General features: G+C 42.3%; 1 protein-coding gene across 2 annotated transcripts in view; it reads right to left on the reverse strand.

Moving 5' to 3' along the window:
• Positions 1–9,158: 9,158 nt before the first annotated feature.
• TINAGL1 (tubulointerstitial nephritis antigen like 1) overlaps positions 9,159–17,491 on the reverse strand; it is a 36,421-nt gene continuing 28,088 nt past the window's right edge. For both annotated transcript variants that reach the window (XM_026702688.2, XM_087939556.1), the window contains exons 11-12: positions 14,019–14,064; positions 9,159–12,335 (exon numbers count right to left, since the gene is read on the reverse strand). In XM_026702688.2, the coding sequence (XP_026558473.2) occupies positions 12,192–12,335; positions 14,019–14,064 (190 nt within the window). In that variant the 3' untranslated portion in view covers positions 9,159–12,191. The remainder of the gene's footprint in view (positions 12,336–14,018; positions 14,065–17,491) is intronic.

Raw genomic sequence — 17,491 nt, forward strand, 5'->3', positions numbered from 1 at the left:
TTATTAAATTTATATAGAGATGGTCAACTAGACTTAGGCAGCAGGAAGGGTATTTCAGTGATAAGCAGCAATTTTAGTAATAAAAATGGACTTTAGCAATTTCAGGGAGAGTTCCTGGCATTTTGAAATCTGTGTTGGGTTTTGAAAAGTGTTCCTCACTAAGTTGCATTTTCCATTTCCTGCTTCCATGCAGCTCTCCCAGTTCTTCCCTTGGATCCACATGATACATTTGCGCAGCAAAGTTGCAAAACTTAATCTAAGCTCAGTTTTTAACTTTGTTACTCAGACTGTGGTGTGAACCAGACCTGATGAGGGGGTGGGAGATAGTTTATGATTCAGTGTATTGTTGAAAGCGGTAAAATATATTGCAGAGAGTGAATGTTGTGAGTTATAACACAGATTTTAGATCTCAGAAGATGGGTCATTTGTCTACGACATCTTTCTCTAAACCCAGCTTCTCAATTAGGGTACCTTTCTAAAGTAAATCTATAATTTCTCCTAGTCTGGTGTGTGTGTTTATGTCTCATTTCTAGTGGTTTGCTCTGTTTAACTGCCAACATAATTAAATCATTAGAGAGACAGTTGGTTCTAGTGATTAAAGTGCTGGTCTAGAAACCAGGAGATTGTGAGTTCTAGTCCCACTTTAGGCATGAAAGCTGGCTGGGTGACTTTGGGCCAATCACCAGGAGACAGTAAGTACTTAGTCCTGCCTTAGGCATGAAAGCTGACGAGTGATTTTGGACCGCTTGCCCTTTCCCAGATTAACCTACCTCACAGGGTAGTGGTTATAGGGAAAATAGGAAGAAATATTAGATATGCTCTCTGCCTTGAACAAAATTACAAAGAATGTAAATAAAAAATTCACTGTACCACAATTGATTAATTTCTAGAGACAATCTAGAGCAGTGTTTCTCAATCTCAGCCACATTAAGATGGGTGGACTTCAACTCCTACAATTCCCCCATGGGAGTTGTAGTCCACCCATTTTAATGTGGCCGAGGTTAAGAAACCCATTCTAAATGTGTTTAACAGAGTAGATTACATATTCTCTGCAAAGTGAGACATCTCTATCAGTGTTTAAAATGTGAGGAGATTAAGTGACACTTAGATACGCACACTGGGAAAATCTGGACTTCACATCAATTACCGGAGACATTCAAATCCATCCCCAAGGCAAATTCTCCTACTTATTCATGTGGATTCACACATTTATTTAGGATATATTTAATTGTCCTTTAACAAAAGCTCCCAGAGCAATATAAAATAAAATGATAAAGGCAATAAAGAGCTAAATGGAAGAAAGCAGCCAAAAAGAAGTTTTGTTTTAAAATCAAACCTGCAAGACAGACAACAAAGGTTGGACATCTGCTGACTTTTACTCAGGTAAAATGATCGAAATGACAAGCCAATGGGGGTGCCAGGTGGGCCTGGCTGAGAAGAGGCTGAATTTCTCCATCATCTGGACTTCTTGTCTTTCTGTCTCTGGCCAATTATTCAACAAGATTGGAGTGGGAAATGTTTTTGCATTTATGTTTTTGGTGTCAACTAGAAAGAAATGGATTATATTTTCAAGGAGTTATTTTTAAAAAGTTCCACTGCAACAGACAAGATGTAAAATTTCAAAAAAAACCCAAACCCGTATTTCTATTAAAATGGTTCTTTCCAGGAATGTGTGGCTACAATTCAATGCAAAAATGTTGTATCTCCTGCCTATGTGCCTACTGAGGCTTATAAAGGCATGTGACCTCATCTTGCCTGGAATGTTCTCCATCTAGCTCTGTTTCCTTTGGATGCCGTTCGATTCTGAAATAAATAACGGATTCTTTCTTTCATTAAGCCTTTTTAGGAATGTATGGGGCTGCTGCTCTCAATGCCTTATTTGGCAAGGATTGGCTAAGCTGAGAAGTCTTTTTTCTACCTGGTGTCAGAGTGAGAAACTTAGTTCCCCAAACTGGCCCCTACACCTGGAGAAAAAGTTCTTATTAAATTCAGAGATGGCAAGGAATCTGTCTTTTTGTTTGCACATAATGAGCCAAATGTCCTGTATGATAAATGCCTTGCCCCATTTTCTCCAGTGAGCCATATGCAAGTGAGCCACCAGGGGGCAGTGGGTACTATGATTTCAATTCAGTGTTCTATTTTCCCTATACAGCCTGCAATGTGCAAGATATCCACTACGAGGCAGAGGTATCCAAACTTGGCAACTTCAAGACTTGTGGACTTCAACTCCGCAAGACCTGTGAAGTTATGAACCTCACAAGTCTTAAAAAGTTGCCAAGTTTGGAGACTCCTGTTCTATACCTTCAATATTTACCCTTTTATGGATCTGTAGCCTGCAATACTCAAGTGAGTCATCAGGGGGCAGTATCTCCTATCTGATGAATATATTGCCTATTTTCCTCACCGAGCCAAAAGGCAAGCGAAACACCAATGGGACACCATGTCCTAGAGGTTCAATATACAGCCCCATAATAGCTCTCAAGTTTACAGTACCTGAATATAGGTGTGGAATGCAGAATATTCAAATGAGCTACTATGGAGCAGTGTTTTGGCCAATACTGGCCAAATTACCCTATTGATTCTGGAATACTGTATTGAACTGAGCCATAGGGCCATATATATCCAATAGGTTCAATACATTGCCATATTTTAGCTACAGAATCTATCGTTCAGGTCAGCCCCAGGGACAGAATGTCAGATAGATTCCATTATATTGTCCTAATTACCAATGAATCTGCAATGCCCACTCATCTGCCCAGTATCCATATTAGCCATGTGGGGGCAGTATCTGGATAAATTAAGCATTGCTTTCTTCGTTGTGGGTGCAAAAGAACCACCAGTAGCAATTTGTTCTATATGTTATATGCATTGCCAGTTTTCCCTAATGACCACCAGGGGCAGTATAGCCTATAGCTTAAATGTCATTTTTCCATATTAAGACATTAATACCCAGGATAGCCAGTAGAGGCAGCATGTCTTATATGTTAAATGCATTGTCCTATTGCCTATGATGAAAGGAGGAAACGGGGCTATTTATTCAAGCTTTCAAATATACTGCCCCCTGTGGCTGTCTTGGATGTTAAACACTCCATGAAGAAAATAGAGCAATGTATTTCAGCTAAGTTTAGAACAGGGGTGTCAAACTCAATTTAATTGAGGGACGCATCAGGGTGGTGTTTGTCTTTGGGGGGGTGGAGGGGGCGTGGCTGGGGTAGGTGTAGCCAGATTGAGTCACTCATGTCAGGGGTGCCTGTGGCTCAAGTGCTCTGCCAGCAAAAACTGGATCCTGAGCTCCATTTTTGATGGGCAAATAGCTGCAGGAGGCCCTCTTGAGCTCTTTTTTTCAACTGCTATGACCTCCTGCAGCTACCTGCCCATCAAAAATGGAGCTCAGGATCCGGTTTTCACTGGCAGAAGCACCAGGGACTGGACCTTCAAGGTGCACGGGGTGCTTAGATCTGGCTCACAGGGCTGCCCTGGAAACAGCAAAGGTCCAGCCTGTGCACCGGATCTGGTCCCTGAGCCTTGAGTTTGACACCCCTGATCTAGAACAAGACTATCAGGACTTTCTAGTAGTGTCCAGGAAGCTGTAAACAAGGGATTCAAATTTTTTAACAACTGGTTCTGTGGGCGTGGCTTAGTCGGTGGGCATGGCTTGGTGGTCATGTGACTGGCTGGGCATGGCCAACTCAACATCACTCACATCAAGGCACACATCTCCTCGCCTGGCCTCTCATGACTGTGGGGATGCTGCAACAGTCATAAGTGTGAAAAACGGTCATAAGTCACTTCTTTCAGTGCCATTGTAACTTTGAATGGTCACTCCACACAAGCAAAGTACCAGCAAAGGAGGGAAAAAAACTCCAGAGAAGTTCCAGAGACAGGAAGTCTAGTCCTGCCAAGAATGTAATAAGGATTAACGGAGAGGCAGTTTCTGTAAGCAACACCAGAATGTTTCCTTCCTGCCTTCCTTACAGGATTAGGCCAGTAATTTCCTCTAACAACCGGTTCTCCGAACTTCTTAGAATGTTAACAACCGGTTCTAGCGAATAGGTGCAAACCTGTAGAATCCCACCCCTGGCCTAGATCATGGGAACTTTCCCACCCAAGGACTGTTTCCCAGGGAAGCCCAGCCTTCTTTCTTCCTCTTCTCAGTTTACGATATTGGGAGATTTTTTTAGACCTCCTATTTGATCTACACTGCAGAAGCCTTTCTTAAATGCCAACTTTTCAGCCACACAGATCTGAGGGACAACCCCCCCCCCCATGAAGTCAAAAGATACAAAACCCTCCGTTCTTTGCTGCCCTCTAGTGGTGGAAAGGTTAAAGAACCAACCCATAATCTTCAAGCACTGCTTAATTTTATTCCTTAAAAGTGGTCCAATGACTCAGGGCTCTGCAGAATCAAAATGATTTGCCAAATATTGAAGATATTTGCAAAAATTGAGAACAATGTCACTCTTCCCATTATTGTTACAAGTAAGGCTGTTTTCATATACATTACTATTTAATGGTTTTAATAGTGTAATTTTTATATGATTCTGTAAATAAATATTCTACAAATGGGACAATTTTTCATACAGTAAATATCTATAAAGATACCCATACAAGTAAAAGCTCTTTTGTGGTCCTCCATAATTTTTAAAAATGAGGAGGGGTTCTGAGAGGAAAAATTTTAAGAAGCACCACTTAAAAAAAAAGAAAAGAAAAGCAGATGATAGTACAACAGGAAAGAAGGAAAAAATACAGTACACAGAGTAAATACAGTGTTGTGCATGTCAACTGGAGAAAGCTTTTCTTTAAATGGCTTTAGGCAGGGTGTAAAATACCAACCCTTGGGATGCTGCGCATTAAAACTATAGATACAATCCCACTCCAAGTATGTAGACTCAGCAAGCGCAAGGGTATGTGGGAATGACCTTGGGGGGTTGTTGGGGGAATCTATGCTGCCTAGGTAACTATCCAATAAGAGATGCGGAGCCCAAAACTGAATAACGGGCAGAGGAAGAAACTTGAAAAGGATCCACTTTACAGCCTCCTTAAGCTGTAAAAGAAACAGTGGGAAATTTGTACTTTCAGACTTGCAAAATGTCTATTAATTTACTCCTGTTTGGGCAGGTTGTTAGACTAGTTGACCTACAAGACCCTTCCAACTTTATTGTTCTGTTCTCTGGGACAGCGGAGGAGCACTGCAAAGCAGTGACGTGAATATTGTCTTCCATACAGAAGTCGGAGGACTGATCCCTGAACATATATTCTTTCTTGTGGAGAGACTGGAACGAGGTTATTTCTAGGTCTCCTCAAGACAATATATGGTAACAAGCAGAGGTGGGATTCAGCAGGTTCTGACCAGTTCTGGAGAACCGGTAGCGGAAATTTTGAGTAGTTGGGAGAACTGGCAAATCTTACCTCTGACTGGGGATTTTACAGTATCCTTCCCCTGCCACGCCCACCAAGCCCACAGAACCGGTAGTAAAAAAAACAGTAGTTAAAAAACATTGAATCCCACCACTATTCTGAAGAAAGGATTGCAGGTAGCTTTTGACTTATGACGTCAAAGGAGATTCTCAGTCATCAGGTCATGGTTGTCTCACAAAGGTGCTTTTTCATTGGACTTTCTTGGTTTCTTCCTTTGAAATCGCTCCACTTCTCATCCAAGAAGCTTCTTCAGTTCTGACTTCAGTTCTAATTGAAACTTCAAAGGAAGAACCCAAGAAAGTCCAGTGGCCTTTCAGAAAAACACCTTGGGGGCTTAACTGATGATCACAGTTGAGTCCTAAGTCTGGAGTCAAGCAATGGTATGACCCGTTTTGCCATCGTTCTTAAGTGAATCCCTGCAGTTGGTTAGTGAGTCATGTGGTCATTAAGCAAGTTTGGCTTCCCCATTGATTTTGCTTTTGGGAAACTAGCTGGGAAGGTCACAAAAGGCCCTTTTAGGTGACCTTAGGACATGGCAACCATCATAAATGCATGCTGGTTCCCAAACGCCCAAATTCTGATCATGTGACCATGGGATGCTGCAATGGTCATAAGTGTGAGAAACGATCATAAGTCACTTTTTTTTCAATGCTGCTGTCATTTTGAATGGTTCCTAAACAAATGGTTGTAAGTTGAGGTTGTAAAAAAGGGGAAATTGTTGTCTTCCTAACAAAAATGTGGAGCTTGTCTCCCAGATATGGCTTAGCGCCAGAGCGTGGGAATTTGGCCAACTTTTAAAAAGAGAACAATTTTTTTTTTAAAAAAAAAAAAGGGAGACAAGGAGAGATCCAGGAAATTACAGGCCAATCATTTTAACATCAATTCCAGGAACATTAGGAGAAAAACAATACACTTACAAAAATAACTCCTACAGATGGACGAGAACCATGAAGGCTGCAAAGACCGAGGCTGCCTTGCAGTCCATGGGCGCCAGGATAGAGGCAACCCTCTTAGCGTTGCATGGGTTCCCTTTCGAAAGATCTTTGACAGAGTTTGCCTGGAGGAAACTTAATTGCTTCTCGTAGATGGGAGTTCTCAACTTACAACAGTTCATATAGTGATCATTCAAAGTTGCAACGGCACTGAAAAATGTGACTTATGACCATTTTCCCCATTTATGACCGTTGGGGCATTCCCTATGGTCACATGATCAAAATTCAGAGACATGGCAACGGACGCATCTTTATGACGGTTGCAATGTCCCGGGAATCCCTTTTGTGACCCATAAAGTCAATGGGGAAGCCAGATTCACTTCACAAGCGTGTTACCAATGTAACAATTGCAGTGATTCACTTAACAACTGTGGCAAGAAAGGTCACTGAAATTTCACTGAACCAATGTCCCACTGAACAACAGAAATTTGGGGCTCCATTGTGGTCGTAAGCTGAGGATTACTTGAAAAAGAATCTGAACCTTCTGAAAGTTTCAGTGCTTCTTCATTTTTGCGGAAATTTTATTTATTTATTTAAAACATCTATATAGCATTACATGTAACACACATTATACTTATATAAAGGTAACTATATCGTGTTTTATGTATATTATGATAATGTGTATGTTGCATTACATATAACATAACAGCAATAGTGTTTGACTTACAGCCGTTTGATTAGCAGCCAGTGAAAGTTGCAACAGCATGGGAAACTGTGACTTACGGCCAGTCCCCACGCAACTGTCACAGCATTCCCATGGTCACTTGGTCAAAATTTGGGCACTTGGTCCTGGCAGGTGTGATATTGGCAGTTGTGGAGTCACCTGATGGCTATTTATCACCTTCTCAGCCAGTTTCTGACCCGCAAACTCAATAGGAAAAGCCAGGTTCACTTAACAAGGATAGTGCTCCTCTTAACAACCAGGGATCAGGGATGACTCGCTTAGCAACCAATTTGCTTAGCAACCGAAATTCTGCTCCCAATTGTGGTCTTAAGTCGAGAACTACCTGTGTTTGGGCATGTGTCTGGGTGTGTATGTGTGGTTGTGATAAAGAGTGATAGAACAAATAGACTGTAACTCTTTGCCTATTTGCGTTGGCCTCGTGTGCCCTGATTAAGTGGGTCAGCATTCAAAACAAGGCTCAAGGACAAAACAGGCCCTTCCTTGTAGCTTGAAAGAGCCAAACAAAGTAGAAAGGAAGATGGGGGCCTCTGAGCACATCAGCACACACGTAGACACACCTGCACACACAGAGAAACATGCACGTACTCCCCCACACACGCACATGCACGCACATACACACCTGCATGTGTATTTGCACACACACACAGAGAGACACACAGATACACACACTGCCCGATGCTCCGGGTTGCCCTCTTTTTGGCACTAAGGGCTGCAAAGGAGGATTTCCAAGGTGACAACATCCCAGCACAACAGGAAAGCGAGACAAAGGCAGGAGACCTTATCTCGGCGGTCCAGCTTCCCAGGCTTGGCCTTTCCACCCCTGTGAAAGCATTCCAACGGAGAGGAAGGGAGCCAAGACTTTGCAAGTCGTCCCCCCCCCCCCACTTCCTAAGGGAGGCCTTGAGCGGGGTGTGCAGCAGAGGTGCAGGAATGACAGAAGTTGCCTCTGAGCTTCCCACTGGCGGTGATACTTCCTATTTCATTTTATTGGATGGTGTTTTATCTGCAACCCATTATTTGGACGGCCCCGAATGACACCGGGCTCTGCTCTAATCCAGATGTAACAGTGGCATTTTCAATTATTTCATTTGCAGTATTTTTTGGTGGGGGGGGAGGCAACCCAAAGAATTTCAATCTGGATAAAAAAAACCAGACACATCTGGATTTTCAGGCTTTCTTTCCCTTCGCAGCCAAAGAAAATGTACCCTTGCATTCCGCGGCGGTTTGCCATAAGGAGTCCTGACGCGACGGGAAAACTAGAAAGTTGGTATCCTCATAACAAATGGATCGTGCTCCTGGGGAACAAGCGAAGTATCAACAAAACGCCAATTTTCCTACGGAAAAACTCTCCCTAAGTCTCCCACTTTCACTTCCTTCATCCTTTTTTAAAATTTATTTACAGCAGGTGGCAGCAGTAAGTCAAAGTGGCCTAAGCTCCAAGTAGGGAGACCAGCAATGAAATTTGAAAAGCATCCTAAAAGGAGACCAGGGCAAAGCAGATCTGAATTATCAAGAAAGCTATACAGGTATTTCGCCAGGAACCAGCCACCTTCATAGGGGCTTTATCTTTCACCGTATCCATGGATAAGCCACGCCCTATTCCCCCCCTTCTCCCTCTCTCTTATCTATCATCTATCTCTATTCATCTGTCACCTTATTCTCTCTCTGTTTTTATCTATTTATCTATCATTTTATTTAGCTTTTTCATTTTCTTGCTATATATCATCTCTATCATTCTCTCATTATCATCTCTATATTTCTTTCTATCTAATCTATTTATCTATCTCTATCTATCCTATCTTTATTATCTCCTTCCCTTTCTCTCTTTTAATATTTCTGTTACCTAATGTTAATCTATATCCATTACATTTTCAGGCTTCAATCGCTTTGTGGAAATTCAGTAGTTCTTCATGGAGAAAAGAAAAAAAAACTCTCTACAAATAACCAGTTCTATAAGCTTTAAAATATTTAGACTAATCATCACATTTAATACAGGAAGGGACCTAGATAAAACTTGGCTGGGAATCTAGGACAGGGCTGATAAACTAATCACACACAATTCCTGCCAGCATCTTCGATGCACTTTATTCATGTCACAAATAAACAAAAGCAAAATAATAAATACTGAAATTGAACTGAAGATGTTTCGTGCTTAGTTAAAATAGCAGTATTTTTCTTTTCCAGGAATAAAGATTTTTACCTAATAAGAGAAAATATATTTTTTTTCTTTTTGAAATGACATTTCTCACCTGGGGAATTTGGGAGAGGGGAATTTTGTTGGCGTTTTGCTTATTCACTCAAGTGCCAACTTTGATTAGGTAACAGGAAGATTCAGAATTAGGTGAGATTGGTCCTGGGAGACGGTAGACTTCTAAAACATCCCAGGGTTGTAGACCTAGACTGGGAAGTTGAAAAGAAATCTGAAAAAAATCAATTGTCAACTATTTCCATAATGTAGCCAAGGAAACTGCACATGTATAGATGCATATGCACAGTGTCAGATGAACAGAGCTCAACTGAAAGGAGGTTTTCCCCTTTGGATACACATCTGAACTTTAACTTCTATAGCATAGGGCCTAAGGCTAAGCAAGGGATAGAATAGACAGATAGGCTGGCATGGAGGTCCTCCTTGCCAAACTGAGTAGCTGTAAAATTGGAATTAACAGATGCCTGTGGATGATGGTTGCATATCTACAGCTCTGTTTCAATTCACCTGAAGGAAATTCATCTTTGTTTGGCCTGGATTGCCAAATGAAGGCCAATTAGACCAAATAATGATTTATTTATGTTTAATAGTCATAAAAACGCCCCTCACTGAGAACAGGACAGATTCAAGCCCAGCCTGGAAAGCTAGCTTTCTACCCTGGTTTGCACAATTATACTTTAGCAGATCTGCTACAAATCTAGCAGCTGTGTTTATGGACCATGCTTCATTGGATGGGTTTTCATTTGATTTTGTTCTTTGGAAACTTAGCCTATGGTACAAGTCCAGCTTTTGGGATTTCCACCAATTGTTCCAATCCATAAAATGGGTGTTTTCAGTAACCAAGTTGAAAGAAACAAGGGATGTTCCTTTTCTTTCAAATGAATGCAACTAAGCAGCCCATTAGACCAGCTTCTAATGGCAGCCTGAAGGCTAACCTTGATTAGTCCCCTCCCAGTTCCCCGGCAGGACAGCTCGGCCGAGATTCCCCTAATCTCTGCTTTGATCAGGTATTAGGAGAGGAAGCTCCACTTTCTCCCTTCATCCTCACATAAAAGAGTTTTCCGGCTCCATGGAAGGACTGCTAGCACAGGCACTTCTTCCAAAGCTCCCCGCCTCGGTCATGCATGAACACGCGCCTTTTAAAGCGCTTTTTTCCGCTTCTTTCACACAAATGGCAGCCGCTCGATGTTTACACTGGCGCTTGCAAAGCTTGCAGAATGGGACAAAACCAACCTGCCTAGCTGGCTGAAGGCCTTCCCTTTCAACAGCCTTAAGTTCTCAACAAAGGGCCACTAAGCCAAAGAAGGCTTAACAGCGACAGACTCTCACGCCAGCACGGAAGGTGCAGAGACGGGCATCCAAAGCCAGAAAAGGACAAAGAAAAAGGAAAAAAGGCACTGGGATAAACCGAGAGTGGCTTCAGGCAGGAGGATAAAAAGTTTTCACTGTGGGTCAGAGCCGGGATGGTGCACCAAGTCATTGGACTCGGCAAAAGTTGGTGTTTGGCTATGCGGCAGGGACATGAAAATTAAAAAAAAAATATCCATGTGGGTTGAAACGAGGCGGAGGAGACAGGAGGAGGAGAATTTCCTCCTATTTTCCAGTTTAGATGGGCGTAAAACAGATGGCCTGGGGGCTGATTTCAACTTGGCTTGGAAAGTCAACTGAAGGACTTTGGCAAAGCACTCAGCTGCTGAAGCCGTGGTGGAATTGCATTGTCTTTGGAGCAGCAATACCTCATGGTGGGCTGAACAAGGAAGCTTGAGAAACACAGGACGTCCTCCTTCCATTGTGGTAGACACACCAGGCAGCTTGACCTCATCCTGGTACCCTCCAGAGATTTGTGCCTTGATGTCCATAGATGGCCATGTTAGAAATTGTGGGGCTTGGAAGCCCAACATCGCTGAGAAGGACTGCTGGAGAAAGGCCAGTGTTGCCTAAAGGATATCAAACACTTTCTTCACTTTGATTACTTTGACTATGGCCTTGGAAGACCTGTGAGGTCTCTTCCAGCCCTGTGATTTTATGTTCTAAGATAGGATAGGCAGGAAAGAACTTGTTCCAGGTTGACAGAGAATCGAGGCTAAGCCAGCCTCCCCCAGTCCGGCCTCTCTCCAGATGGGTTGATTTCAGCCTATATAGCTGTTCTTGAAAGGACACATTGCAGACACATAAAATGAGGCAGGGTTTCTTTCATCTAGTTCATCCGCCATTTTGGAGTCAGTGGCCATTGCTACAGACATGCTTGCTAGGACTAAAAATCCACTTATATATAGATGTACTACCTGAGATGCTTGAAAATTAGGCCCAAGAGGATGACAACTCTTTATTTTACCATGGTTGCCTCTAGGGAAGGTCAAGCCAGAGATGCCATCACTTCCAAGAAGGTTCTGTAAGGTAGATCACAGAAAGGGCTTTAAAAAGAAGGTGATGGTTGGTCTCCCAGTCAACAGGTTTCTTCAGATCACTTGCAACTTTCCATCCTTGGTAGGGAATCCTGGCAAGGTTTCCTTCTGATATCTTCAGGTCCCTTTGGTTGTTGGTATGTGAGCTATGCATAACAGAATGTCAGATTGGATATCTTCTCTTGGTCCTTCTCAAGAAACTGTATCATTTTGGTAGTCATTTCAGAGGTTCTCAGGTTTTTTTATCCCCACCATCTAAGGAAGGATTCTCCAAAAGACTTTCCAAGTCCAAAATCCATATGATGGTTCTAGGCTTCCCCCAGAACAGAGATAAAGGCTGCTGTCTTTGGAGGCCAAACCCATAGTAGTTATGTCCTGTGACTGTCCTAGATACCAGATGCTTTGAGGAGAAGAAAACATAGGTCCAACAGAAGGAAATAAGTTCTTCCTGTTATCATAATGCAAGGCTGAAGGATCCAATCTCCTTATTTCTTGTGGTGCATATCTTCCATTCCAACCCGGCCCCAGACACCCACCACAAAGGATTCGATCTCGCACTCATTGGTCCCTCTGGCAATGCGGAAGTAGCCGTGTTCACCCCATGCCTTTCCCCAGGAGTTGGCTGCAATCTGAAGACAGAGATAGAATAGGCTATGAAAGGGGTTTCCAATAGAAAAAGCATTGATGTTTGTCTAATATAGCAGTTGTACATTTGTATTCTTTTTAAAATGCTTACAACAACCCTGGAGCACAAGTCAATAGGTAACCATTGGTCAATAGCAAGAGCCAGTTTCATAACTAATAATCTGAATTAGTCTCTCCACACATCATTCTTAGTGAAGCATGCAAACCAGAATCTGCATTTCCTGCATCGGGTGAGGAGAGCACATCTTTCTCCTTCTGTCCTGGCCACTTTCTACAGAGGCACAATTGAGAGCATTTTAACAAACTGCATCACTGTTTGGTTTGGTGGCAGCAGTGCCTCAGATAGAAAGTCCATACAGAGAGTGGTAAGGACAGCCGAGAAGATTCTGGGAAGCTCTCTTCCCGTTATTCAGGATGCTGCCTATAAGTGCTATGTGTTTAGAGCTCAAATTATTGTCAGAGATTATCAGAGATCCCCATACACCTACTTCATGGTCTGCTTCTGTTGCTCCCCTCTGAAACCTTGAAAGAGGTTTCAAAGTATTTCTAGTAGGATTTCCAGATTCTGTAACAGCTTTGTTCCCTAGGCCATCCGTCTGGTAAATTCACAAGATTCGTTTTTCTCACAATGTACATGTAGACACCCAAACTACACTGTGTTGTTTCTCTGTGACATGTATACAGGCATACTTTTGTATTTATTTATTTTGTCATGTTTACGTAGTGTATATTGCAGGTGGTGACCCTTTGAGAGCTGTATACAATGAAATTTCCTTTTAATGTACATTCAAAGTGACAATAAAGTTAGTCTAATTGTAGTGGTTAAGGAGGTAGGATCGAAAGCAGCAGTCTGTGAGTTCTAGGCCCACCTTAGCTATGGAGTTCAGTTGGGTGGCTTTGGGCCACTTCCTCCCTCTCAGCTCACCTCACCTCACAGGGCTGTTGTTGTGTGGAAAATCAGTGGAGAAAGATGTGTTGGATATGTTTGCCAACTTGAGTTATTTTTAAAAATAATAAAGGCGGGATGTAAATAAAATTAATCAATAAACTAGTGTAAGTTTGTAAGTTGTGATTGGGTTAGGTGACTGACCCAATTTTATGACCTTTTTTGCAGCGGTCATTAAGCAAACCAATGGTTTGCTATGAACTGGTTTTTGACAAAACTGTTGTAAAATGTGGTCACATGACCACGGGATACTACAAGCAGCCGTAAATGCAGGAGGGTTGCTGAGCACCCAAAATACGATCATATGATTGGGGGAGGGGGCAGACCCAGATGTTGGAACTTCAAAAAGAAGTCATAAATAGCCATAGGGAGGTCCATAGTATCTTTGAACAGTTGCTAAGAGACCAGTCATAAGTTGAAGATAAGGATATGTTCTGGTCACTAAAGGAATCCAGTTAGGATAATAGGCCAGATTTTTTTCAGAAGTGTAGTAATTTCCAGATGTCTGGCCCTCAACTCCCAGAATTATTTGCATTGTCTGTGCTGGCTGAGGATTCTGGGAGTTGAAGTCCATGTGGCTTAAATTTACTAAGATTTAGAAACACTGGTCTAGATGGAAACTTCTGGTTGACCTAGTTAAGTGAACTCAGCTAAAGCATGATATTGTCAACTAATTGACAGAAGGAATACATTTACTATCATCCTTGGTGGTGGCACTTACCCAATATTTCCTATTTGACCCATCCGGCTTCCGTTCTTCTCCCCATCTGTGATAAAACAAAACAAAGAGTTTGTTCAACGGGAAAAGAGGAAGTAGGCAATCTAATCATCTCAAGATGGATATTAGGATTTTTGAAAACTATACATGAAAATATGGGAAAGAAACTGGAATGAACATAGAATCCAAAAATTGAAAAGAAATGCAGACTCAATGGACAATATTGTCAATGCGCCACCATCACAGCTTCAAATTATAGCAGCTACATGGATTTTCTTCATGACAATCTGGTCTTTCGAATCTTCCAACATTGTACCCATCACCCCATAATAAAGTTCCATCCCTCTTGATGCCAATCATCAATTTTCTCCTCTTTCCTTCTACCTTTCCCAGAATGACTGACTTCTCCAGAGAGCTAGGACTTTTCACGTGATGGGTTCAAACAAGGAAAATTTGAGCCTGGAGACTTGAGCCTCAAGTGGGAATTCTGGAATAATTTATGATCATAGGCCCAACCATTTTACTGTATCCCCTTAAAATGTAATCATTTTCAGCAAGTTCAACCACATGTAAATGCTACTGATAAGCACAGGTAGTCCTTAGCTTAAGATGGGTGGTTAAGAAATAGGAAAAATAAGTAGATAAGTAAAATGATTGGTCACTTAGCAACCATTCAAAGTTCTGACAGATCTACTGGGGGGGGGGTATTTACGACCCAAATTTGAAGTTGCAATAGTCACACACACACACATCCCAGTCATGTGATTGCACTTCAGGTGCCTAATAACCGGACTGCATTTATGGCCATTTGCAGCGTCCCACGGTCCTGGGGTCACATTTTACAATTGTTTTGCTGAAAATCAACATTTACTTCCAGTTTTCGGCCAAACTCTGCCCATAGCGGATCTTCGCCTTTCACTTAACGAGTGCGGACATTTGCTTAATAATCACAATGATTCACTTCATGATCAAAGGTTATAAAATTGGGTAGGTCACATGACTCACTGCTTTGCAACTGCCAAGAGGTACAATTGTGATGGGCAGGCTCCATTACGGTTGTAACTCAAGGACTACCTGCAGCCCCCCTAAATAAATATGATTCCCACAGGTCGACTCTTTCTCCACAATTCCCCTTGACTTCCTGCTGTGCAAGTGATCTTCTGAAAACCACAGCTGGTCAGGAAGCTCTGGAGAAAATGCACAATGCAGACACACACAGCTTATTTCTTCTCTTCAGAAATGAAGAGAAGCCGAAGCAAAGGCTTGGCGCTCAATCAAGGGATTTCCCATTTCATTTCTGGCGGATAAGCTTAAAGAAAGAGCCTGATTTTGCTTCAGCAATCAGCATGAGACAATAAAATTAAATGGAAAATACAGCACGGACTTTCTGGCTGGGGGCCACAGCTCGCCCTGTGCTTCAGTTTTTCCTTCACTCCAGCAGAAAGGAGAGTTGCATACCAGCATTTTTGATATTCTTCCTGAAATGAGTAACCAGGGCAACCCTGTGTTTACTGCAGCTCAGAAATCAGGATAAAATGAAGCACACAGGCTTCCTGAAGCTAAGGTTTCCTCAGAGCACTGCACTTCAAATATGACTGGGGAATTCTAGAAGTCCACCGTCTTCAAGTGGCCAAGTTTGGGAAACACTGCCCTAAACTCACCCAAGGAGCATGGTGGTACAAGAGGCTCAGTTCTCCAGATTAGAACATAGAATCATAGAGCTGGAAGCAATGGTGGGATTCAAAAATTTTTACCACGGGTTCTGTCGGTGTGGCTTGGTGGGCGTGGCAGGGGAAGGAGACTGTAAAATCTCCAGTCAGAGGTGGGATTTGCCGGTTCTCTGAACTACTCAAAATTTCCGTTACCGGTTCTCCAGAACTGGTCAGAACCTGCTGAATACCACCTCTGGCCGGGAGGGACCTCAGAGGTCTTCTATTCCAACCCCCTGTTCAGTCAATACCATCCTAGCCAAATGGTTCTCCAGTATAGTTTTGAAAACTCCAGTGATGGAGCACCCGCAATTCTGGGATGTAAGCTGTTGCACTGATGAATTGTTCTCCCTGTCAGGAAATGTCGTCTTACTTCAAAGTTGGGTCTCTCATTAACAAGCCTCCATCCATTACTTTTGTGCAAATGCTGAGTGTTTTCCAGGATGGCATTTGTGATCACCAATGTGAAGACAATGCAGCTCTGTTTGGGAAATTCAGGGAATTGAGGTCCACACGTCTTAAAGTTGCCAGGTCTGGTGGGGGGAAAAATCCTCTGTCTTACTGCTTTGCAGCTTTCCTGATCTGCTGCAATCCAGTTCAAATTCTCCCTCAATTCTTGCCCCAATGGTTCAGAAGCTGAGATGCAAAGATTGCCTTTAAAAGGCAAGTGTGGTTTCTGTTTGTGTGTGTTTGTGTGTGAGGAGAAGGCATCACACTGACTTGTGAGGAATCCAGCTGCCAAGACCATACTCTTGGCAGAAATCCAGAAGGTTTAATCATCTGCATTTCACAGCACAAGAAATTCAAAAAATTTTCCACAACGCAGATAAAAACAGGCCAACTCTTTCATCCATGCCCAGCACCAAAACAGAGCTAATACCAGCTTTGGACCATCCTGCCCGCTTCATTTTCATGACCAAGTTTGATCTAGTTCTAGACAGAGAAATTCTCATTTGTGTGGTTTTCCTCCCCCCACATGCTCCTCAAAGAGCAATTTCTATCAATTAATAATATTTATTCAGAAAATGACCGGCCAAATTTAAAAGAACAAAACAAACAAAACCAGAGTGAAGCAAATAAATATAATAAATAAGCAGCTAGCAAAGACCAATTATATCTTGCTTTCATTGAGGCAATAGAACACTGAGCCTCTGCACACATAATCAATGGTTTTAGATGTTAAAGGAGAAAGTTCATCTAAAATTGATCTGGCCACCCAGGTTATTTATCTATTATGGGTACATGTCTCTGTAAAAGGTACAATGTTGTGATGTTGTAATATGTGTGACACGGTTTCAGCCTCCTTGTCATCACATGGGCTAATACGGGCAGTTACAGCGATTGTACTACACCTCTCTTGATGAAGTGCAGAGGGAAGAATGTTAAATCTAACTTTAAAGAATGTGATTCTCAGCTTAGGAAACTTCAGATTTAGCAAGTGATTTTCTGCTCCCCATGTTCCTCAATATAACCATGTTGATTGTATTGAGGGAGCCTATTGACTTCAATCTGAAATTCCACATCCCTTCTTTAAATAATTAATGGCTTGGCTTGATCGTAACCTAATGATTTTAAGGATGGTGGAGAAAGCCCATAGGAAGCCAGCTTATGCTCTACCGCCTGTTTCCAGGATGAGGTACAAATATGTTAGAACTAGAAGGGGTCAAATCAACTGGCAAAAATTGCATTTTTAACCCTTGAAGAAGAAACCTGCAAGCTTGGTGATAGCATTTGTTTCTTACAGGGACCAGCCAAATGCCTCTGGGG

The sequence above is a fragment of the Pseudonaja textilis genome, chromosome 10, assembly GCF_049901715.1.
Source record: "Pseudonaja textilis isolate UNSWEBS1 chromosome 10, rPseTex1.2, whole genome shotgun sequence".
Classification (NCBI taxonomy): Eukaryota; Metazoa; Chordata; class Lepidosauria; order Squamata; family Elapidae; genus Pseudonaja; species Pseudonaja textilis.